Source organism: Orcinus orca, chromosome 4, assembly GCF_937001465.1.
Source record: "Orcinus orca chromosome 4, mOrcOrc1.1, whole genome shotgun sequence".
In the NCBI taxonomy this organism is placed as follows: domain Eukaryota; kingdom Metazoa; phylum Chordata; class Mammalia; order Artiodactyla; family Delphinidae; genus Orcinus; species Orcinus orca.
Window position 1 is genome coordinate 44,663,478 of NC_064562.1, and position 27,066 is coordinate 44,690,543.

Here is a 27,066-nt window from a genome sequence, read left to right on the forward strand (position 1 = left end):
AAAAACATGGGCCTAGCGTCTCTAAAGCTGTTTGTGTTTGTTGATGCTACTGTTTAACCATGGGCCATTTTTTTTTTTCAACCCTAAGAAACCTTATTTCTATCCTTCCTATGAATGAAATTTGTTCTTGTCAATTTTTTTTTTTCTTTTAAATGTGCATGTTCCCAAATACAACAGATCCTTTTTCAGTTCTTATCCTACTTGATCACTGATGATCGTTTGTTCCTTCTTGAAAGTCCTTACCTTGGATTCCTATATCACCACATTTTTCTGCCTTTCTTCCTACCTTTCTATCTTCTCCTTCTATTAATGATCAGATAAATTCCAAACTTTTCTGTTGTGACTGACTAAGTCTAGTCCCCACCCATATTTCCAACCTCACTCAGCCCACTTCCACCAAGAAACTTTCCCTGCTTTCAAGTCCAGGATCATTCTATACAATTCTCTAATGAAGGCATGATTTGTTTTTCTTTCTGAAGAACACTGAGGATTTTATCTGCATGTGAAATTTTCAAGGGACATGATAGTGAGAAAAATGCCAACTTTTTTATTGAGAAAACTTTGGTAAAAATAGACATCCTTATAACATATTTTTCTGTTGCTCTAAATTTTTCATTGTACTACTTCTGATTATTTTTCTGTAATTCACTATTACAGTTTCAGCATGAATATTTGTCTATTTTTATCCTTAACTTGGAACATTTTGAGACTTAGAGAAGACTGTTATCACCAATATTATATTAGCAAACATGAAAGCAAATATTCCAAATAATATTAGAAATTTTAAATATTTGATCTAGCACATATTTTAATAAAGCAAGAGCATGCTCTCCTTGTATGATTCAAAATCATATCTCTCCATTATGTGGTTTCTATCACACCTCCTCAGATAGGACGATAGGACGACTATAGGGGTAGCACAAATCAGGTAGGTGGGGGAAAACATTGGGGATGAGTGGATGACATGATTTGGAGAAGTGTAGTAGGAGCTTGGGTTGAAAAGAAGCATGAAGTTTCAACATAGGAGTAGCACAGAGTTGGAGATGACAACCAGTCTGCCAAATACAGACATTTTCCCCACAACAGATACACAGAATACTACTAATATTTTTCACCATTTGGCTACTTCTACAGATGTAAATTGGAATAATTTTTTTCTACCTATATTCTTATAATATATAAATAATAAAGAGCTATATTACATCCCTCATGAATTACCTTTCAGAGACAGTAGTAAACGTTATGTTATTAACTAACTATATATTATATACTAACTGTGCCTTTAAGGTATACATTTTTAGCCTTTGAATGAAATGTACTCACGCTCACTATTCCATTGCGATTGTCTTCTTCTCTCACTGCCAGAGCCTTCAGAAAATTATCATGCAGGTCTTTACCAGCACTTGTTAATGTCCTATAAAAAGCAGGTCTTCAGTTATAATATATTAGATAAACAAATATGTTGAAAATACCCTGGGTACAAAAAACAATGCTTGTTTATTCCAAGTGACAATCCCTTTAACACTAAAACTATATATACACATTATACAAAATCATTATAAACCATAAACAATTATTATAATCTATTAGATACTTCAATTTAATTTCAAACAGTTATACAGTATTTACAAATAATTGGAATCAAGTTTATAAATAATATCAATACTGACACCAGATACAGTTAATTCCATTTATGTGCCCATATTATTCTTTTTATCATGCCATGAAAATTCAATATATTTATTCCCCTCACTACAAAAAATAATTTTAAATTGCCTGTAATTTAAGTACAATTTATTAATTTAATATAAGAAAACTAAAATATTAGCCACTTAAGCCAATTCAGTTACTGGAACAGAGCACTGTTTTAGTTTTATGAGTGGAGATAATCAAGGCAAGACAGGAAACTAGGTTATCTTTGCCAGATAAAAGAAAGCATTAGAGAGAAGAGGGGAAGATGGCGGAAGAGTAAGACATGGAGATCACCTTCCTCCCCACAGATACACCGGAAATACATCTACACGAGGAACAACTCCTACAGAAAACCTACTGAACGCTGGCAGAAAACCTCAAACCTCCCAAAAGGCAAGAAACTCTCCACGTACCTGGGTAGGGCAAAAGAAAAAAGAATAAACACAGCCAAAAGGATAGGGACGGGACCTGCACCAGTGGGAGGGAGCTGTGAAGGAGGAAAGGTTTCCACACACTGGGAGGGCCCTTCGCTGGCGGAGACTGCGGGTGGCAGAGGGGGAAGCTTCGGGGCCGCGGAGGAGAGCACAGCAACAGGGGTGCGGAGGGCAAAGCGGGGAGATTCCCACACAGAGGATCGGTGCCGACCAGCACTCACCAGCCCGAGAGGCTTCTCTGCTCACCCGCCGGGGCAGGTGGGGCTGGGAGCTGAGGCTCAGGCTTCGGAGGTCGGAACCCAGGGAGACGACTGGGGTTGGCGGCGTGAACACAGCCTGCAGGGGGTTAGTGCACTGCAGCTAGCCGGGAGGGAGTCCGGGAAAACGTCTGGAGCTGCAGAAGAGGCAAGAGACTTTTTCTTCCCTCTTTGTTTCCTGGTGCACGAGGAGAGGGGATTAAGAGCCCTGCTTAAAGAAGCTCCAGAGACGGGCGCAAGCCGCGGCTAAAAGCGCGGACCCCAGAGACGGGCATGAGACGCTAAGGCTGCTACTGCTGCCACCAAGAAGCCTGTGTGCGAGCACAGGTCACTATCCACACCTCCCCTCCCGGGGAGCCTGTGCATCCCGCCACTGCCAGGGTCCCGAGATCCAGGGACAACTTCCCCAGGAGAACGCACAGCGCGCCTCAGGCTGGTGCAACGTCATGCCGGCCTCTGCCGCCGCAGGCCCGCCCCACACTCCATGCCCCTCCCTCCCCACCCCACCCCCCCCCCCGGCCTGAGTGAGCCAGAGCCCCCGAAGCAGCTGCTCCTTTAACCCCGTCCTGTCTGAGCGAAGAACAGACGCCCTCCGGCGACCTACACACAGAGGCGGGGCCAAACCCAAAGCTGAGGCCCTGGCAGCTGTGAGACCAAAGAAGAGAAAGGGATATCTCTCCCAGCAGCCTCAGAAGCAGCGGATTAAAGCTCCACAATCAACTTGAGGTACCCTGCATCTGTGGAATAACTGAATAGACAACGAATCATCCCAAATTGAGGAGGTGGACTTTGAGAGCAAGATTTATGATTTTTTCCCCTTTTCCTCTTTTTGTGAGTGTGTAGGTGTATGCTACTGTGTGAGATTTTGTCTGTATAGCTTTGCTTCCACCATTTGTCCTAGGGTTCTATCCGTCCATTTTTTTTTTTAATTTTTTTTTCTTAACAATTATTTTTTATTTTAATAACTTTATTATATTTTACCTTTTTTTTACTTTATCTTCTTTCTTTCTTTTTCCCTTTCTTCCCTCCTTCCTTCCTTCTTTCCCCCTCCCTCCCTCTTTTCTTTCTTTCTTTCCTTCTATCTTTCCTTCTATCTTTCTCTCTTTCTTTCTACATCTACTAATTCTTTCTTTCTACTTTTTCTCCCTTTTATTCTGAGCCGTGTGGATGAAAGGCTCTTGGTGCTGCAGCCAGGAGTCAGTGCTGTACCTCTGAGGTGGGAGAGCCATCTTCAGGACACTGGTCCACAAGAGACCTCCCAGCTCCACATAATATCAAATGGCGAAAATCTCCCAGAGATCTCCATCTCAACACCAGCACCCAGATTCACTCAACAACCAGCAAGATACACTGCTGGACACCCTATGCCAAACAACTAGCAAGACAGGAACACAACCCCACCCATTAGCAGAGAGGCTGCCTAAAATCATAATAAGTCCACAGACACCCCAAAATACACCACCAGACATGGACCTGCCCACCAGAAAGACAAGATCCAGCCTCACCCACCAGAACACAGGCACTAGCCCCCTCCACCAGGAAGCCTACACAACCCATTGAACCAACCTTAGCCACTGGGGACAGAGACCAAGAACAGCGGGAACTACGAACCTGCAGCCTGCAAAAAGGAGACCCCAAACACAGTAAGATAAGCAAAATGAGAAGACAGAAAAACACACAGCAGGTGAAGGAGGAAGATAAAAACCCACCAGACCTAACAATTCAAGAGGAAATAGGCAGTCTACCTGAAAAAGAATTCAGAATAATGATAGTAAAGATGATCCAAAATCCTGGAAATAGAATAGACAAAATGCAAAAACCATTTAACAAGGACCTAGAAGAACTAAAGATGAAACAAACAATGATGAACAACACAATAAATGAAACGAAGAATACTCTAGATGGGATCACTAGCAGAATAACTGAGGCAGAAGAACAGATAAGTGACCTGGAAGATAAAATAGTGGAAATAACTACTGCAGAGCAGAATAAAGAAAAAAGAATGAAAAGAACTGAAGACAGTCTCAGAGAACTCTGGGACAACATTAAACGCACCAACATTTGAATTATAGGGGTTCCAGAAGAAGAAGAGAAAAAGAAAGGGACTGAGAAAATATTTGAAGAGATTATAGTTGAAAACTTCCCTAATATGGGAAAGAAAATAGTTAATCAACTCCTGGAAGCACAGAGAGTCCCATACAGGATAAATCCAAGGAGAAATATGACAAGACACATATTAATCAAACTATCAAAAATTAAATACAAAAAAAACATATTAAAAGCAGCAAGGGAAAAACAACAAATAACACACAAGGGAATCCCCGAAATGGTTAACAGCTGATCTTTCAGCAGAAACTCTGCAAGCCAGAAGGGAGAGGCAGGACATATTTAAAGTGATGAAGGAGAAAAACCTGCAACCAAGATTACTCTACCCAGCAAGGATCTCATTCAGATTTGATGGAGAAATTAAAACCTTTACAGACAAGCAAAAGCTGAGAGAGTTCAGCACCACCAAACCAGCTTAATAACAAATGCTAAAGGAACTTCTCTAGGCAACAAACACAAGAGAAGAAAAAGACCTACAATAACGAACCTAAAACAATTAAGAAAATGGGAATGGGAACATACATATCGATAATTACCTTAAATGTACATGGACTAAATGCTCCCACCAAAAGACACAGATTAGCTGAATGGATACAAAAACAAGACCCATATATATGTTGTCTACAAGAGACCCACTTCAGACCTAGAGACACATACAGACTGAAAGTAAGGGGATGGAAAAAGATATTCCATGCAAATGAAAACCAAAAGAAAGCTGGAGTAGCAATTCTCATATCAGACAAAATAGACGTTAATATAAAGACTATTAGAAGAGACAAAGAAGGAACTACTTAATGATCAAGTGATCAATCCAAGAAGAAGATATAACAATTGTAAATATTTATGCACCCAACATAGGAGCACCTCAATACATAAGGCAAATACTAACAGCCATAAAAGGGGAAATCGACAGTAACACATTCATAGTAGTGGACTTTAACAGCCCACTTTCACCAATGGACAGATCATCCAACATGAAAATAAATAAGGAAACACAAGCTTTAAATGATACATTAAACAAGATGGACTTAATTGATATTTATAGGACATTCCATCCAAAAACAACAGAATACACATTTTTCTCAAGTGCTCATGGAACATTCTCCAGGATAGGGAGAAGACTCAAATCAATAGAATTAGAAATGAAAAAGGAGAAGTAACAACTGACACTGCAGAAATACAAAAGATCATGAGAGATTACTACAAGCAACTCTATGCCAATAAAATGGACAACCTGGAAGAAATGGACAAATTCTTAGAAAAGCAAAACCTGCCAAGGCTGAATCAGGAAGAAACAGAAAATATGAACAGACCAATCACGAGCACTGAAATTGAAACTGTGATTAAAAATCTTCCAACAAACACAAGCCCAGGACCAGATGGCTTCACAGGCGAATTCTTTCAAACATTTAGAGAAGAGCTAACACCTATCCTTCTCAAACTCTTCCAAAATATAGCAGAGGGAGGAACATTCCCAAACTCATTCTATGAGGCCACCATCACCCTGATACCAAAACCAGACAAGGATGTCACAAAGAAAGAAAACTACAGGCCAATATCACTGATGAACATAGATGCAAAAATCCTCAACAAAATACTAACAAACAGAATCCAACAGCACATTAAAAGGATCATACACCATGATCAAGTGGGGTTTATACCAGGAATGCAAGGATTCTTCAATATATGCAAATCAATCAACATGATATCCCATATTAACAAACTGAAGGAGAAAAACCATATGATCATCTCAATAGATGCAGAAAAAGCTTTTGACAAAATTCAACACCAATTTATGTAAAAAACCCTGCAGAAAGTAGGCATAGAGGGAACTTTCCTCAACATAATAAAGGCCATATATGACAAACCCACAGCCAACATCGTCCTCAATGGTGAAAAACTGAAAGCATTTCAGTTTAAGATCAGGAAGAAGACAAGGTTGCCCACTCTCACCACTCTTATTCAACATAGGTTTGGAAGTTTTAGCCACAGCAATCGGAGAAGAAAAGGAAATAAAAGGAATCCAAATTGGAAAAGAAGAAGTAAAGCTGTCACTGTTTGCAGATGACATGTTACTATACATAGAGAATCCTAAAGATGCTACCAGAAAACTACTAGAGCTAATCAATGAATTTGGTAAAGTAGCAGGATACAAAATTAATGCACAGAAATCTCTTGCATTCCTATACACTAATGATGAAAAATCTGAAAGTGAAATCAAGAAAACACTCCCATTTACCATTGCAACAAAAAGAATAAAATATCTAGGAATAAACCTACCTAAGGAGACAAAGGACCTGTATCCAGAAAATTATAGGACACTGATGAAAGAAATTAAAGATGTTACAAATAGATGGAGAGATATACCATGTTCTTGGATTGGAAGAATCAACATTGTGAAAATGACTCTACTACCCAAAACAATCTACCGATTCAATGCAACCCTATCAAACTACCAATGGCATTTTTCACAGAACTAGAACAAAAAATTTCACAATGTGTATGGAAACACAAAAGACCCCGAATAGCCAAAGCAATCTTGAGAACGAAAAACGGAGCTGGAGTAATCAGGCTCCCTGACTTCAGACTATACTACAAAGCTACAGTAATCAAGACAGTATGGTACTGGCAGAAAAACAGAAAGATAGATCAATGGAACAGGATAGAAAGCCCAGAGATAAACCCACGCACATATGGTCACCTTATCTTTGATAAAGGAGGCAGGAATGTACAGTGGAGAAAGGACAGCCTCTCCAATAAGTGGTGCTGGGAAAACTGGACAGCTACATGTAGAAGTATGAGATTAGATCACTCCCTAACACCATACACAAAAATAAGCCCAAAATGGATTAAAAACCTAAATGTAAGGCCAGAAACTATCAAACCCTTAAAGGAAATCATAGGCAGAACACTCTATGACATAAATCACAGCAAGATCCTTTTTGACCCACCTCCTAGAGAAATGGAAATAAAAACAATAAATAAACAAATGGGATCTAATGAAAATTCAAAGCTTTTGCAAGGCAAAGGAAACATACACAAGACCAAAAGACAACCCTCAGAATGGGAGAAAGTATTTGCAAATGAAGCAAGTGACAAAGGATTAATCTCCAAAATTTATAAGCAGCTCATGCAGCTCAATAACAAAAAAACAAACAATCCAATCCAAAAATGGGCAGAAGACCTAAATAGACATTTCTGCAAAGAAAATATACAGACTGCCAACAAACACATGAAAGAATGCTCAACATCATTAATCATTAGAGAAATGCAAATCAAAACTAGAATGAGATATCATCTCTCACCAGTCAGAATGGCCATCATCAAAAAATCTTGAAACAATAAATGCTGAAGAGGGTTTGGAGAAAAGGGAACACTCTTGCACTGCTGGTGGGAATGTGAATTGGTTCAGCCACTATGGAGAACAGTATGGAGGTTCCTTAAAAAACTACAAATAGAACTACCATATGACCCAGCAATCCCACTACTGGGCATATACCCTGAGAAAACCATAATTCAAAAAGAGTCATGTACCAAAATGTTCATTGCAGCTCTATTTACAATAGACCGGAGATGGAAGCAACCTAAGTGTCCATCATCGGATGAATGGATAAAGAAGATGTGGCACATATATACAATGGAATATTACTCAGCCTTAAAAAGAAACGAAATTGAGCTATTTTTAATGAGGTGGATAGACCTAGAGTGTGTCATACAGAGTGAAGTAAGTCAGAAAGAGAAAGACAAATACCGTTTGCTAACACATATATATGGAATTTAAGGGGAAAAAATGTCACGAAGAACCTAGGGGTAAGACAGGAATAAAGACACCCACTTACTAGAGAATGGACTTGAGGATATGGGGAGGTGGAAGGGTAAGCTGTGACAAAGCGAGAGAGAGGCATGGACATATATATACTACCAAGCGTAAAATAAATAGCTAGTGGGAAGCAGCCGCATAGCACAGGGAGATCAGCTTGGTGCTTTGTGACCGCCTGGAGGGGTGGGATAGGGAGATTGGGAGGGAGGGAGATGCAAGAGTGCAGAGATATGGGAACATATGTATATGTGTAACTGATTCACTTTGTTATAAAGCAGAAACTAACACACCATTGTAAAGCAATTATACTCCAATATAAATATGTAATAAAAAAAAGAAAAGAAAGCATTAAGAATTCAAGAGAGAAATGACTTTCTTTGGAAATAAATTTTAAAGAAAATTTATCACAGTGATCTTGATCAAGCAACACTGAACCACAAAATAAAGAGTGCGTTCAAGAGTGATTTGAGAAATAATAAGCATTTCTTTATTTAGCAACTTTCTATATATTCAACAAACATTTCTATTGCATGTACATTATGTACCAGGAACAGTACTAGGGACAAAGATAAATGAGACATAATTCCTGCTTTCAAGTTGCCTGTGGTCTGATGGAGGTGAACAGATACAGGAACATTATAATATCATACCATGTGATAAGTGTAATAATAGAGATATGGATGGATATTGAATCATAAGAGAAATATCTTACCTATTCAAGGAAAAGTCACTTAATCTTTTTTTTTTTTCACACACACACTGTATTTTATTTTTACAAGAGATAAATAAGTCACTTAATCTTACGTTTTAAAGCCATCGTTGAACTAAGTGTTAAAAGATGAGACAGCATTAGCCAGTTTGGGGGTGAGGGTGGTGGGAGACGGAAAGAGTTTTGAGTAACTTCAAAGGAATTAAAGAACAGAGATGAAAAACTGCCAGGTGCCCTTGGGTAACTGCAAAACAGTCAGAAAGTAAGCACAGGAAGTGAAGGAGAAACCATACAATATTAATAAAAGCTAATATTTTTACAGACATACTGTTGTAAATATTTAGTTAAGGCCACTCAGCTAATCGGAGCAGACCTGTTTGCAAACTCAGGCAGTCTGGTTCCAAAACTGATTCTCATAACCATTAGGCCATGCTGCCTTTCCAGGAAGGCCTTGTGTGCTACATTAAGGAGCTTGAGCCTTATCTTGTAGGAGATGTTGAATCACAAGTGTCGTATGCAAGGAAATAAGATGGTCAATTTTGTGTTTCAGTAATAGTATCCAGGCATTGTGATAAACATAGCATGGAGGAGAGCCACAATGGAAAGATTAATTAGGGAGCTTTAGTAAGAGATGATGAAGACCTGAGTTAAAGCAGTGGTGGTAAAAATAAGAGGGGATAGATTAAGGAAATATTAAAAAGGGAAGTAGACCTGGTGATTTCTTTTTGTGAAGAGTTCAAGATTACTACCAGGTTTCTTTAAATCAATATAGGCATGTACAATATGTAACCTACTGATAATTTTGTTGAACTATAAATTCAACTCGTTAAGTTGATCACAGTTTGTCAGCTTTTCCTTTTCTAGTTTTATGTGCCTTGGCTTATAGTATCAATATCAACTAATAATCAAAATATCTAAATATACATAAACTACTCATTGGTACCAATGCAGAGAATCAGATATTTGAGAAATTTCTCAATTTATTGTGCTATTCAAAATTGAGTCTTCCATATTATAATACACCTATGCACTGCTCTGACATTAAATCTCCAAAATATCAAATTTATTTTGTCAGAAGCTTGCCCAGAAAACATGTATTTTTTCTCCATTGCTCACAGGTTAATCTTTTCATCACTGGTCAGTTTCTACCTAATTTCCTGCTTATGGTCTATATTTAAAACCAGAACGAGTTAGAAATTCTTTGTGAAGTTTGAACAGAGAATTAGTTTTACAAGTGTATCAATCAGGACTGGTTAGGTTATGCTATAGTAACAAGTGGCCCAAATGTCTGTGGTTTATAATTACAAAGGATTATTTCTCAATAATGCTATGCATCAATAGCAGGTTGATTGTGGCTCTTCATCTTGAAGGGATGAACTGGGAGGCTCATGAAATAGCCTCTATCTGAAACATCTTTGGTTATTGTGCAGAGGGAACATGGTCACATGCTGGCTCTTAGAGCATCTGCTTGTAAGAGACTCATGTCACGTCCACTCACATTTGATTGGCCAAAGCAAGTGCCATGCCTGAAATCAATGGGATGGAAAAGTATAATACTGCCCAGGGAAGAGTAGCAAATATCTGTAAACAGTATCCTATGTACCCCTTGCTTCTATAGCATAACCAAACAAAGGCTGAGAGTAGATAGCTCAGTAAACAAGAGCAATAAAGAAAACAATTTCTGAGTAAAATTTAAAGGTATACAAAATGTGTTAAATAATGTGGTTCATTGCAATTTAACCAAATAAAGATGCTTTTGTAAATTAAGATCACTAATCTTAGCTCCAAAGCAGAATGTTTTCCCACAGACCCATAAAACTTCTAAAAATTATGGTTGAAGGAATGAAATAGACTGGTATGTGGTCTTCTGTGATAGTCATAAACACCTGTTGGTTTTGCCTCCCTGACATTCCTTCCTACTTTTGATAACAGAACCTAATTTTTATTTGGAAAATGGTCCCTCCCACTTGCTATGCTTTGTTAACACAGTCATTTAAGGTACCCACTCACTCACAACTCTTACCTCCCAAACCCCAGCGAATGAATATGCCTCAAGCTTAACCAATATCACTTAACCTCAAGAGAACTTACATCATAAACAGAGAGACACAAGGATGAAAAGCAACTGGAATTGTAGTGATTGTCCTTAATTCCTACTACATAACCTCATCATTCAACTTTTTCTTCAAATCTATGATAACCAGTGCTCCTCCAATAAATCTCATTTTTTAATTTAGTTCATTAGAATTGGTTTCTATTGCTCACAACCAAAACCTATAATTGACATGATGGTTATCTAGCTAAGATACTGCAGAGCTCCTAAAGGTTTCCATATAGTAAGTCTACTCTCCACTCCTCCCACCTCCCCAAATACACCTGACTTTGCTGTAAATCTTTAGAACATTACAGATAAGTTAAAGTCCAATTTGATCACCAACTCCTGCCTCAAAACACCAAAGGTAACCATCATTATCATTTCTGCATGCATCCTTCAAGGTTATTGTCTATTGTTTACGTATATACTTGTGTACCCATTAAAGCATATATAGTATCATTTGGTGAGTTGTTCATTTTATCACATATTTTTCAACTTACTGTTTTGTTGCATTGTTGTTATTGTTCCTGGGAGTAGATGTTTATGAGAGTGCCAAGGAAGATCAAAATTATTCCCAGGTTTATCAGACGTGAAAAGTCAGAAGAATAGATTTCTAGGTACCATTCACTAGCAGGGAAGGAACTCCTAATATTCTGCCAGGCCTAGCTCACTTGCAAACAGCTGAGGCTTTTAGCAGGTATCTGGGCAGGGCAGGAAAAGGAAATAATTGCAGTAGAATTTTTGCTGTCCCTGGACACTTACTTTGACCCACACTGTTTTCCCTTTTTCCATAAAAATAAAACCCTGGTTTTCACCTGAGCATGTAGCTTCCTGGAATAAAGACTACATTTTCTAGGCTTTTTTGCAGGTACTTATGCCCATATGACTAATTTTTGCACAATGGTATCCAAGTGAAAATTACATACAACTTCTGTACTTAAAGGGGGGGGTGTCATTTTGCCTGTAGTTGGAATGCCATACAATGACTGTTGCTCCAGCTGCCATCTTGACTTAAGTGGGAGGCCACTGTTACAGAGAAACAAGAGAAAGAAGGAGAGTCCCTGGCACCCTGGAGGACCAACCCAGCCTTGATTGACACCATCTGGACATCTGGAATATGAGACTAAAAAGGGTTTATATTTGGTTTCAGCCACTGTCATTTTAGGTTTTTCTATTATTTTTAACTAAACTTAATCTAAACAGATACATTCACCATATGAAATTGCTCACCCTTCCGACAAAGATGCTGTTGTGGGATTGGCTTGGTGATCAAACTAGACTTTAACCTTATCCGTAATATTCTGAGGATATCACAGGAGACTGTATTACTTATCTAATTAAAATGAATTGTTTTTTAAATAGTCAAAATGTTAAGTATTTTAAATGGAAGCATGAGATAATGGAAATTAAGCTGAAATATAAGATGGGACATCAGTCTTTAATTCTTATCCATTTACCAACTGATTAGTCCAAGTCATCATGTTTTTCTGAACCTGGATTTCACAATGGGCTAAATAATCTCTAAGCCCCCTAGCAGTTGTACAACTTGTAATGTAAAATGATCATACTCTATCATCAATCACCAAACATCATTAATTTATAATCAGCTTAAGAAATGTGACTGTCACACTGACAATACATTAAGAGCATATTGTTCAAGTCTTACATACACAGACTTACATCATTTCTTATAACCTCTATGAGGAAGATAAAAGTATTTTTGTTCTATAAACTGGGAACAGAGAGGATATGGTCTATAACCCCTAAGCTATTTGCAGCAGAGTAAAACAAATTATATAAATAATCAATTATTATAGCATGCTACATCTGAGAACCTGAAACTTCTCAGCAAGGAGAAATATTGGAAAAGAAAGGTAAGACCGAGGGTGTGGTAAGGAATTCTTAAATCTTTAACATGCATTACTCTTACTTACCTAGATTTATTTAACAGTCAGTGACCTGAGAAACCTTGCTTAAGTAAATATTACAAAAGGAGTTACTTCCTCAAGAAGTGAAGTAGTTCTGTTACAAAATCTGAGGGCTATAAGTTTTATAAAGGCAAATACTCCATCTTTGTTTACACTCCACACTTTCAAAATGGCATAAAAATCATACGGATGAGTTAAATTTTACCAACCTTGTTTAATCATTAGCTAAACATATTTATATAATTCTACATGAATGACTAAATATATTCTCAATCCTCAAAAATTAGGCTACTGGCTTTATGATTTAATTATGTTGCTTATATATCCCACATTCACATTTCATGTTTCTAGAATTTACATTCAACTCATTAGCACTTGTTTCAATATGTAATTCAACCTCTCTGTGCCTCAGTTTCTTTAAAAGGATCTTTAGTAACTCAGTTTGGAAAAATTAAATGGAGAGTATAGTAAAAAATAAAGTAAAAAATAGTAAATGAGTAAAAAATTTATTATAAAAACTCTATAATATTATCTTCTAAAGAAACAAGCACACTTTTTATGAAAAAGTAGTTTTCATAAACAGCTTTATTTCCCATGATGAGTTTACTGACAAAACTATTTGTATGTATGTGTATTTGTATGGTCTCAAATAATATAATTTTGATTTTTTAGAGGCCAAAATGGAAAAAATTGTTTGCAAAGTTGATAAAATATATATATAATTTTAGTTAAAACAATGTGTGAATTTTTAGATAAGTCATTTGAGTGTCTGAGTATGAAATTGGGAGATATGTTTTTATAGTCCTTTATCATAGGACATCTGTTGCTTTGTCAGAGAGTGATGATCTTGCACATTTTTTCCAGGACAACATGATACCTTTTGTTTTGTCCTTTACATAAATTAGGAGGAAAAAAATCTTATTTTTCCCCCAATAAAATGTTTTATGAATATTTTTAAATTGGTAAATCTTCACATTTCTTTTCTTAATTTGTCATTGTATATTTGCTCTGTATTAATCAGCTCAGGCTGCCATAGTAAAATACCATAGTATTTTATTATGCCCACAGACTGGATGGTTTCAATAACAGAAATTTATTTATCACAGTTCTGGACATTGGAAGTCTGAGGTCAGGGTACCAGCATGTTCTGTTTCTCTTTAGCTTGCAGCTGGCTGCCTTCTCACTGTGTCCTCACACAGCAGAGAGAGAACAAGAGCAAACTCTTTGGTATCTCTTCTTATATGGGCACTAAGCCCATCACGAAGGCCCCATCATCATAATCTCATCTAAACCCAACTACCTGCCAAAGGTCAGTCTCCAAATACCATCCCACTGGGGGTTAGGGTTTCAGCATATGAATCTGGCAGGGTGGGAGTGGGATGAGAGGTGCACACAATTCTATTCATAGCATATTCTTTCCCCCTTCAGAACTCGTTTCCCACATTTTATTTTTTCTTGCAATATTCTGTCTTGCTTGCCTTATCACTTCTTTGGTACAACTTTGATATTTCAAATTTTCTTTTATCATGTGGGATAACTTAGCAAGTTTTTACCTCTTGAGATATGCTAGATTAAGTTACTGCAGTAAGCTATTTGTTCCTCTCCAGCTATCCTTAGCAAGGTGCAAACAATTTCAAGCCAGATAACCACAGAAAAATTCCAAATGCCTGACCATAGGAATTTGCCTCAAATAGCATAGAGAAAAACTTCCTTTTCCTTATCTTGAATGTGAATTTAGATGAAAATAATACATGCATTATAGGACTATTTTAACTTTTATATGTGTGGAATATAACTAACATACATAAAAGCAGCATAAAACTTCGTTAATCTGTTATGACAAAGCCAACCCCTGTAGCTCATCACTTAGTCAAGAAATAGAACAATAATGACACTCCAGGACCTCCGCTTATTCCTTCCTGCTCACAACTCCATCTCCCACCACCATCATCACCACAGGTAACCACTTTCTTACTCTTATGAAATCCACTCCCATGCTTTTCCCTTATCTGTCTTCAACTTTCATGATCATCATTACCTTTTATCACTTAAGTATGTATCCTCAAACAATATAGTTTAATTTGCCTGTTTTTGAACTTTCTACAAATGGGATCATGAAGTGTGTATTTTTAACATACTGTTTCTTTCATTAATATATTTGATGTACATTTTTGCATACATGCTGATGCATGGGGCTGTACCTCACTTTCACTGAATTCTTTTACATGAATATACAATTATTTATTTATCCTTTTTAGTAACATAGACCTCAAAGTTGTTTCTCGTTTGGGTGTATTATAAACATGCTGCTAGAATTTCCTGTACATGTGTCCTGAGCGTAAATTTCTCTAAGATATGTAGCTAGCAATGGAACAGCTGTGTTGTAGGATATTTGTAACTTTAACTTTACAAAATAATGCCAGCTTCTTTCCAAAACTGTTGAACCAATTTACACTCCTACTACCAGAACATGAGAGTTCTTTTTGCTCCATATCATTCCCAAAATGTTGCATTTTAGGACTTTTTAATATTAAGCAACTCAGTGTATTTGTACTAGTATCTCATCATGTTTTTAATTTGCATTTCCCTGATTACTTTTATGTTTTGTATGTACATGCTTTTATGTCTGATTTGTATGTCCTCTGAATACCAGAATGAATACCAGAAATTGTGTAGAAGGAAAAAAGCAACCAGTGAACAATTTCAAGTCCTTTCCTTTGAGCATAAATCCACCTTTAATACTGGAGGGGTGATTTTTTGAAGATCCAAGAGGAAAAATATAGTGGAGCTAAATCCAATGTGTGGTTTTTGAGTCTCCTGTCTTTTCGTGTAAGCTATTCTTGGTGGCTTTTCTTTTCTTAAAATGTAATTGAAACAGTGTTCCTTAGCAGTCAAATCAGTCAGGAATACATTTGGAGACATTTAAGGTTTAGGAACTTTTATACCATATACTGTGATTCCCACAGAATTTCCAGGAGGTCATCAATTTATATTCTAATAAATTTCAGAAAAGGAGACTACTTGAGAAATGAGATTCATTTATTGGTGAGAAGGAATGAGAATCAAATTTCCATTAAGAAGATGAATGGTGCCACCTTCCCCACCCTTTTCTGTGTGAAAGAGTTTTTAAATTATCAAATGTACAGTAAAGCTATCAACATCTCTGGGAAAAAACTTCAACTGTCAGAAGCACACGGACGAAAGACAAGAAGTGCTAACATGCACACTGGACAGCTGTTTCTTTTCATTTTCTATTTTGAGAAAAACCCAAGTGGGAGTCCTGAAAATTCTGTGGTATCTTACATCAGTCAAACTCCACTTCGCCTGGATGAAAATTTGTGCTTTTCTTTGAGGGAACGAAATGGTTTGGCTTCTGTGTGAGAAAGTGTCAATGAACTCCTCATTTTTTAGTACATTTGGCAAGTTTCTCTAATTAATTCTTAAATATGGTAGGTTAAGATGTTCTCACACTTTGAGGAGAAAAGAAGTTGCTTAGAGAGAAAATAAATGCTCGTAGTTTCTGAACATGTTTGCTTTTATTCTGTAAACACATTAATATATAACTTTGCTTTTACCCTCCTCTGGGAGGGAGCTAAATCTTTTATCTGTTTTGAAGTATATTCCCTCATCTTCTGGTTATATTTATACAGTAAAGCCAGTGAGAAAATAGAAAGCAAGGAAAGTAACCCCTGGTTTGATATGCTTGCCTCCAAACTCCTATCTGTGGGAATCAGCCTTATTGCTCCATAGAACGCTGAGGTTGTCATGCACATGAGGCTTTAGAAAGTTGAAGGTCTTGAGGCTCAACATCTTTATGCTAAATAGCTAGTCTTTATGTGTGTGTCTCTTGTTAATAATTTTTGAAAGATTCTATATAAAGAGGAAGACAATTTGATACAATGGAATTCCAGGGGGCAATTCCTCACCAGAGAAAAGCAGTCTAAGCAGAAGCCCACACTGCATTTCTCAACAACTGTATGAGGCAGTAAGGTCTGTCATGTATTGGGAATAGTGGACATATGGGTGCTCAGAGCAGAAGAGTATACAGACGAGGGGGGCGCTGTATGGGAGGAGAGGGGTATCCATGTGGGACCTTGAGGAGAAAGATACCTAAAGAAGGCTGTTAGGAAGGCTTGCTGCCTGATGTCCTCTGTATGAACCCCTGTGTTAGCCCTTTAATAAAAGTTGCAGTACTGTGATGCAAGTCTGACCCTTAGTGAAAAAGAGAGTTTAGAAAAGATGGGACAACATTAGAATGAGGAGACAGAAAGAGAGACCTAAACTGCTATGCTAAGGAAGGTTCAGCAAAGCTCTACGTATGTCCTTAAACCAAAGTCAGCAAATAAAGAGTTACAGCCCCCAGAAATGGATCTGCCCTTAATATCCCTGCCATACTCAGTAGCTGAGGGAAAGCAGCCTATGGGAGGTGTGGCCTGGGTGCAAATGCACAATAGGTTTCAAAACCATCTGAAGGGGCCCTCAGTTAATTACACTCCTTATGTGAGGTACATTCTCCTAACAACCACAATCTCCTTTCATCCAAAACAAAAATCCTGAGGTTCAAAATCACCAACACAATAATTCACTTGCTTTATCACGAATAGAGTCTCAAAATAAAATTGCCAATATTATCATCAACAATGTGCTTTGAAAAAACTTTAAGACTTTTTGCAGATATTTTTTTCCTTAGGGTATATCCCAGTAGAGATGCATGACCACACTACTGTGTTGTAAAGTCACCACACTTGAAAAACATCCCTTCTTTATAGCTTTGATCCCAGCTAGATACATAATTAGGTTCATTTATTTAATTTTATTTCACTTTTTAAGCTATTTTAAAAATTGCCTTATAATTATAGAAAATACTCTTAGAATTCTAAAGTCAAATCTACAATTTAGAGATTTAAAGAAGTCTAGCTTGTATCTCTCCCAGTTCCCTCTATCCTGTTCTATTCCCTCCCTTCTATATAGATCATCATTTTAAATAAAAGGATTAGCTTTATATTGCCTTTTTAACTGTTATTTTTTTAAAATATAAGCATATCTATCTATCATCTAGCTAGCTAGCTCTATATTTATTTTGTAAATAGTAGCATCCTATACTCATTTATCTCAACCTTGCTTTTTCACTTAGCATTATATTCAGGGAATTATGCTATAGCAGTAAGAGACATTTTCACTCCTCTTTTAGTTGCATAGTACTCTATTATAATATAGTCACTTAGCTACTTATGGTCATTTGGGTTGTTCTCTGTTATTTGTTATGACAAATATTGCTTATAGCTTTGGGCATAGGTCATTTCATATTTTTTGCCAGTATATTTTTGGAATAAATACCTCGGTGCAGAATTCCTGGTCAAAGAGTGCATGAGTATTTTATTTTGTTAAATATTATCAAATTCTTCTTCAAGGGGTTGGGCATTTTGCAGTCCTCCCTGTCATTTATAAGAGTACCATTTATAAGTTTCTGCACAGACTTGCCAAAAAAGTATGTTCCAAAGCTTTTAGATTTTTGCTGATTTGATAGGTGAGAAACTATCTCAGTACACTTTTTGTATTTATCTTATTTTTTTAAAAAGTTAACATATTTTCATATGTTTAGACTATTTGAATTTCTTTTTCTGTGAACTATATGTTGATATCTCATTTTTCTATAATATTCTTGGCCTCTTTTCTTCTTTAAACATGAAGAATTTTAGCTATTCTCTGTGATATGAATTGCAAATATTTTCCCAGTTTTTCATTTGTCATCCTACTCTGCTTAGAGTGCATTTTACCAAGAAATGTTTTATTTGTGTTATCAAATTATCAATCTTTCCCTTCCTGACTATGGACTTTGAATCACTTACAAATTATGGAGGAATTCATGTTGTTTTCTTCTAGAACTTGAATGGTTTCTTTTTTTATTTGTTTTAACATTTATACCTCTAATTCCTTGGAATGTACCATAATTGTCTGTGTGATAAATTGATCCACTTCTAACTTTTTCCATTTGCCTATTCCCAACACCATTTATTTAAAAGTCCACCTTTGTTTTTTACACTGATTTGAGATGATGTCTTTATCAAATAATGAATTTCCATATATGCCTGAGTCTATTCTTATGTTTTCTATTTTGCTCAGTTGCTTTGTCTGTTCGTACATTAGTACCACAGTATATTGATTATAGAAACTATATCTTTTAATATCTGGTAAAGTTACCCCCTCTCACTGCTATTCTTTTTCAGGGTTTTTGTGGATATTCCCACTTATTTGCTTTTTCCAAAGCAAATTACTTTTTAATTTTATAATTAAATTGTCTAGTTCCCAAAATCCCTCAAAAACTGATGATCATTTACCAGGATTACTTTAAATTTCTACATGTCATAACTTATGTTTCTAAAGATGGTTGCAACAATATCCCCCATCTCATGCATTCTTTTTCTATTTTATAACATGAGTTTTGCTCTCTCTCACTAAGAGGTAGAATCTACTCCTCTCTTTGACCTATACAATATAGCAGAAGTGACATTAAGAAATGACATTAAAAAGGCCAGAAAGCTTCCACTTCTGCACTTTGGGGAAGCCAGCCACCATGTGTAAGAAGTCCTGCTACTCTGAATCTGTCCTATTATATGAAATTCCAAGCTAGCTACTTGGAGAGTCCACATGAAGAGAGGGAGATGTTTGGCCAGCCCCCAGCCATCCCAGATGAGAAGACATGTAACTGAAGAAGCCATCTTGGATATTCTAGTTCCAACAGATGCCACACAGAGTAAAGATAAGCTATCCCCACCAAAATATGCCCAAATTGCAGAATCATGAGCAAATAAATAAATGATTACTATTAACCACTGCGTTTTAGGTGATTTGATTTGTAGTAATAAATAACCAAAATAGAAATGATCAAGATTTTTCTCCTTAGCATTGTTTATATGATGGATTTTATTGTTTCCTATCTACTTCTATTGAATCACTCCTGTTTTCTTAGGATAAACTGCACTTAATCATGATGTATTATTTTTTGATGCACAGTTGTAATTTATTTAAGATTTTTGTACCATATTCATAAGCAAAGTTAGTAGCCATCTCTTTACATATAAGCTTTGTAAGTTTTGTGAATCAATGTTAAACACACTTCATAAAATGAATTTAGAAGTTTTCTTTCTTTTTCAATGTTCTGAAGTAGTCTAATACCTGGGACTATTTGATATTTAAAAGATTGGTGGAATTCCTGTGACACCACTGTGACTGGAACTCTTTTTTGGTGCAGCTCCTTAACTAGTTTGAATCATACTAGTTAGCCATAAAAAAGAACAAAATTTTGCTATTTGTAGCAACATGGATGGACTTGGAGGGCATTATGCTAAGTGAAATAAGTCAGAGAGAAAGATAAACACTGTATAATATCACTTATATGTGATAAAAATACAACAAACTAGTGAATACAACAAAAAATAAGCAGACTCACAGATATAGAGAACAAACTAGTGGTTACCAGTGGAGAGAGGGAAGGGGGAGGGGCAATATAGGGGGAGGAGAATAAGAGGTACAAACTATTACGTATAAAATAAACTACAAGGATGTATTGTACAACATGGGGAGTATAGCCAATATTTTATAATAACTATAAATGGAGTATACCTTTAGAAATTGTGAATCACTATATTATATACTTGTAACATAATATTGTACAGAATTATGCTTCAATTAAAAAAAAAGTTAATTTCAGGCCTGTGTCAATCCAGGCCTGCCTAAGAGAACAATCTCTAATCCATTTGCACAGAACTGTTTTCTTTAGAACTACAGAATGGAGATAGATATGGAATTTCTGTCTGCTCATCTGCTGTATGGGACTGCACTGGATTGAGGGAGCTTTAAATTGAAATGTAGGCCTTGACTAGAACAGTGTAAAAGATTGGCATGAAACTGGAATCACAGCTTCTCCGTGTCATGGTTATCCACATGTATCCTGGCTCCTGTAGACACTGTGTACCTGAATTATTGCTATGCCTTTCAAAGAGAGTAAAATGCTTCACTGTTTTATCTCCAGTTCTATATTTTCCATTAATCTAATAAATGTAATATTTTATTAAAACCATGTGTTTTCATGAGTCTGATCACCAAACTGAACTCATAAATACTATCATACTGTGCACCATCTACTTCATTTCTGTCTATAATAATTGATCTATTTACACAATCTCTTCCATAACCAATTTTGGATAGTTGTATTTTTCTGGAAAAATTTATCTATTTCATCTATTGTTTACAAATATAGTCTCTATTGATTTTTTTAAAGTCTTCTGTTTTAACAGTTAAAACACCCTACCATTTCTCATTTTATGTACTTGTAGTTTCTCCCTTTTGTCTTAGCTGGGTTAGCTAGCTGTTTGACTATTCTGTTAATTATTTTTCAAAGAACTGGCATTTGGATTTATTATTAATTCTACATTTTTCTCACTTTTTTGGATTTTTTTGTTTTTGTTTATGTGGTACGCGGGCCTCTCACTGTGTGGCCTCTCCCGTTGCGGAGCACAGGCTCCGGACGCGCAGGCTCAGCGGCCATGGCTCACGGGCCCAGCCGCTCCGCGGTATGTGGGATCCTCCCGGACCGGGGCACGAACCCGTGTTCCCTGCATCGGCAGGCGGACTCTCAACCACTGCGCCACCAGGGAAGCCCTTATTTGGATTTTTTAATTAATGTCTTCCTTTTACTTTTGGGGGTACTCTGTAGTCCTTTTTCTACCTTTTGAATTGGGTACCTAGTTCATTTGTTTTTATTGATAGAGATATTTAATGCTATACATTTTTCTCTGAAAACTGCTTTAACCATATCTGTAGATTCTGATAGTTGTATTTTCACTATTTTTATTTTAAAGAAATTCTGCTATTTCATTTTCTGTTTCCCCTTTGACCCAAGAGTTATTTAATAATATGATTTTAAAAGCCTCATTTTAAAGTCGTTTTTATTGTTGTTGTTATTAATGTCATTTAATTGGATTGTGGTCTGATAATGCTCTTTGTAGTAATCAAGGGAGTGAAATTTATTAAGGGGATATATATATATATATTTTTTGGTGCACATGTGTGGCAAGATATAGTTCAATTTGCAGAATGTTCCATGTAGACTTGAAGAGGTGAAGTCTTTGTTATCAGAGTTCAGAGTTTACTATATACTAATAAAAACGGATTTATTAATTACATTGTCTTTCATCCCTCTAGTAAATATTTGCCTGCTTGTTCTGATTTGGATTGAGATAAACGTGCTAAAGACTTCTATTATTAGTGTGTTTCTGCCATTTATCACTTCCTCTACTGTGTTTCTGCTCTATCAATTTGTGTTCTTGGGTTATTAATTGGGTAATATTAACTCATATCTACAATTGTGAATTATAGCTTTAAGCACTATATTTTGTCCTTCATTGTCTGTTAATGCTTTTTTATTTTAATACTAATTTGTTATATGTCAAAATTATAACTCTTTTATTTGTGTCTGGAGTATTTGCATTTTTTTATTTTTACATTTCTGTATTTCTCTAATTTATATATTTTATATAAAATATGGACCATTTTGTTTTTATAGTTGAATTAAGTTAAATAAATAAATGATTGATTTTTTTTTTTGAGGTAATTGATAAATTTGGTAATTGATAAATTTGGCCTTAGTTTGTGTCATAATGCTTTATATTATAATCTGTCATACTGATTCGTATTGCATATAGTGCACACACACACACACACACACACACACACACACACACACACGGTTTTTCCACTATGAAGATACATCTTTTTTTCTATGTATTCCCTGGCATTATGAAGGTCCTGTATTTTGTTCAAGTGATTACCTTTATATGAAAACACCTTTATATAAAACTCTTGCCCATCTCTTTTTCTTTTTAGCTAATGTTCATTGTTCCTACTATGAAAAATATTGAACTTAGCTAGCAGCATTTTTTTCTACCACTCTTTCCTATCTCTAAACATCTAATCTGGAATCATATGCCTTTTCCTCTCAGTTAATACCTATAAGGCAGTTAGTGAATTTACTTTATTCTTCGTATACTTTCCCTTATTTTTGATAGCTAATTCTATCTGTATTGCCAGTGTATACAACAATGTTATACTATATTCCCTCACTTATATTCCATTTAGTCTTAGTTTTACAGATAAATATATATTTATTGTTGACCACGAGTCCTTTGATTTACGTCTTTCTGGTCATCTTGGTAGTCTGAAGTGTCTTCTTTAGTTAATTCCTCGGGAAGGCTCATGGGAAAAATATTCCTGAGTTTCTGCATGCCCAGGAAAGCGTGTTTGCAGCTTTTGTACATGAAGTTTAGGTTGGCCGGAAAAAAATCCTTGGCTCATAATTTCTTTCTTTGAGTCTCTTAAATGTTCTCCATTATTTGCTGCATAAAACACTGAAAAGTCTGATGACAATCTGAGCTGCTTTCCCTAAGAAGTCTTTTTTGCCTGTATACCCAGAGGCATTTTTTTTTCTTTTTCCTAAATTCTATTTTACATGTCTTGTAGGCTATTCTGTTTATTTCTGGAAAAGTAGTGTGCCCTTCCAGTCTTTTATTTCCGAAAATTTCCTTAAAGTATAATGCTTAGTTCTAATTTTATGTTGTTGTTTTGTTTTTTTTCTTCTCCAGGCACTCCTACAACGTATGTGTATATGTATATGTATATGTATATTTGTTATTCATGTTCTTTATCCTTGTTGTGTTAGCTCTTCAATTTTATAATAATGGGAAACCAACATGACTGTTTTTCTTATTAACATTATCTATAAGATAGAACTATATATCTTACTCTGCTTGGTGAACTCACTCTGATTGACATACCCAAGTTGAAAAAAAAAAAAAAAGTAAAAGACATCAGACAAATGCAACATTGATAAAAACGTCTGCTGCCTGTTAGCAATTCTTGGCAGCCCAGAATGAAACTAGAATGAAAAAAGATCGTTGATAACAACAGTATATAATGCAGTAGTATTGCTGTGGGCTCTAAGATAATTTATGCAAGGCCCTTAGTACATTGCATGGCACATAGTAAGTGCTCAGTAAATAAAACTATTTTTGTTATCATTATGATTATTATTGCCATCATTTGATGGAGGATCAAAACAGAGAAAGAGATATCTGGTGTAGTAAAGTTATACTTTAACATTTAAATTTTGAGTCTCTTTTATCTTCACCTGCCTCTCTCTATGCTCCAATCAAGGAGATATGTGGGCTTCCCAAATAGGTAAATCATAAAGTATCCATCTAGACCATTGCTTTTTAAAAGATTTATTGGACACTGTGTTAGACTGCATTTTTCAAAATGGCAGCAATAGTATCTCCCATCCTACATACTCGTATGCATTGCACTCGTGCCATCCCTCCCAGCAGAAGGAGTGGTCTTTTTTTCTCCACCTCCTTGAATCTGATTATTTTGAACAACAGAATATAGGGAAATAACACTGTGCCAGTTCTAAACCCAGCTTGTACTTGAATTGGCATCTTTCCTCCTTCTCTCTTGGAACATACTGTCTCAGAAGCCAACTGCCATGTAAGCCAGCTACACTGAGACAACATCCATGCTGTGAAAAGCCCAAGCCACCAGAAAAAAACCCTGGAGAGGGAGCTGTCACTTGGAGAGAAGGAGATGGAGAGACAGACAGACAGACACTGGTAGACAGAGTACTGAGTCATTTTGACATTGTTGGCATGTTGTCAGCTGAAAATTCTACCATAAAAATTTGATTGCTACTTACATAATCTAATGTACAGGAAATGCCTTTGTAAGGATCTTAATACCGCATTTTTATTGTTTAATAAAATGAACAAGTAATTGTAAAAACTACACTTAGTATATGATATTTGAAACTCCACAGAGTAAACGATTTAAAAAATATTATTATTGCTCACAACTTCAGTTGAACAGTTTCCACAGTTATGGGAGTTTTGGCTTACACTGGAAGTCCACACCTGACCAAATATTGGCACAAATGTCAGTTAACAGAGCTACCAGCAGCATGCCCCATGTCACTTACCCAGCATTAATAACATATATATATATATATATATATATATATATATAATTTCTTTATCAGCTTTCTGCTAAGTTTGTAAAACCCACCACTTCCAGAAAGGGGAAAAAACTATAACTGAGAAGCTCTTCTTATATGGTTATAGCATAGCCCAGTATATGTGAAGAGGTAATTTTTGTCCTTCATATTTCATATTTAGAAGTGTGTGTCTGTGTGAGTATCTGTGTGTATTTGTGCATGTGTGTGTGTGTGTTGAGTGATACTTTAAATATTTAGAAAATATTCTAAGTTATATACGTTGCTACAGCCTGAATCATATGAGACATTAAGTTAGGAACAATGTTAATTTTAGGATAAGAATGGTAGGGATTAAAAGAAGGATCAGGGTCAAACTCTAACTTCATTTTCCATATGAATAATTAATAATAGTAAAATAAAACAGAACCTATTTTGAAGCCACTTAAGAAGATGATATTACCCAGTCAAAAATCTAAAGACTTTTTTTTCTTAACATCTTTATTGGAGTATGATTGCTTTACAATGGTGTGTTGGTTTCTGCTGTATAACAAAGTGAATCAGCTATATGTATACGTATATCCCCATATCCCCTCCATCTTGCGTCTCCCTCCCACCCTCCCTATCCCACCCCTCTAGGCGATCACAAAGCACTGAGCTGATCTCCCTGTGCTATGAGCTGCTTCCCACTAGCTATTTAAAAAATCTAAAGACATTTAAGCCTTAAATTGAGACATGGCTACAAAAAAGTAAAATTTGCCTATATCAGATCAGCCCAACTTATGTAGATACATGTGTACTTAAATGTAGGAAAGAAAGAGTTGGATATGGTGACTCAGGATTCAGATGATTCAATTAAAATATAAAGGGATCTTGCACTTAATATCAATCAATAAATATTAACATTGGATAATTTTTTGTGAGACAAAATTTTCATGTCTTATTTATAATTTTACATGCAATACATGCCTAATATAATATTTAGCTCAATAAATATTGTTGAATAGACAAATAAAATCTCCTGTGATAGATTAATGCTATATTGTGTAAAATTTTAAGTAGCTGCATTTTTTTTATTTCTACAATCACATATAATAATTATAAAATATTAATTAGAATGACATTTTGTAGATAGTTAAATTTTGCATAATATAAAAATGTTATTTAATGAACTGGTAAAGTTTAAGGAGTTTGAATGAACAGAGGAAAATTTTGACAAAGGATAATTTCCGTAGATCAATTTTCATATTTTCCTCTTACCTTGCAGCAATGATAAAGTGCATTTATAACATACAAACTTTTTTCTGTCTAATAAACTTATCAAACATTATATTCTGCTTTCAATAGTTTTTCTAAAATCCCTTTTTATCTCAATTCCTAAAACACATAAATATTCTCAATCAGCTAAAAGAAAAATTTATTAAAATTCAGTATTTAATATATTTCTATGAGAGCTCATTTACTCCTTTAAGCAGCAAATCACAAAGTATGTTCAGGAAAAGACTAAGTCTACAAGAATTTCATCAAATACAAGAGTTTTTATTGTCACCCTGCTGAAAATCCACAGTGCACATTAGTGTATTAAAAACATGGAAAACTCTTATAGTAATCTTTTTAACTGTGCCTAAACTCAGTGTTTCCAAAATTCATTTGACCACAGAATGAGTTTCTGTCATTTCACAGAACATCTATTAATATATGTGTAACAAGTATATACATAAACATATAAAATATGTTTTTGGAAACATTGTAAACATTTCAATAGTTTAATCATGCTATGTCCTTCCCTCTCACTTTTAACCAAGTCTTGCTAAGTCTCCCTCTATAATATATCTAGAATCCATTCAACTTCCTCTGTCTTCTTTGCCACTATCCTAAATCCAACCCATAGTCATCACTTATGTTCAAAATTACAATAGCCTCTTAGCTGGCATCTCTAAGTTTACTCTCCAGTCAGTTTTCCTCATTGAAGCCAGAGTACCCTAAAA

General features: G+C 35.8%; 1 protein-coding gene across 3 annotated transcripts in view; it reads right to left on the reverse strand.

Moving 5' to 3' along the window:
- Positions 1-27,066, reverse strand: part of CFAP299 (cilia and flagella associated protein 299) — a 624,040-nt gene that overhangs the window by 382,227 nt on the left and 214,747 nt on the right. For 2 of the 3 annotated variants that reach the window (XM_004280160.3, XM_004280159.3), the window contains exon 3: positions 1,324-1,414. In XM_004280160.3, coding sequence (XP_004280208.1) covers positions 1,324-1,414 — 91 coding nt within the window. The remainder of the gene's footprint in view (positions 1-1,323; positions 1,415-27,066) is intronic. The other variant, XM_012536874.3, reaches the window with a different exon arrangement.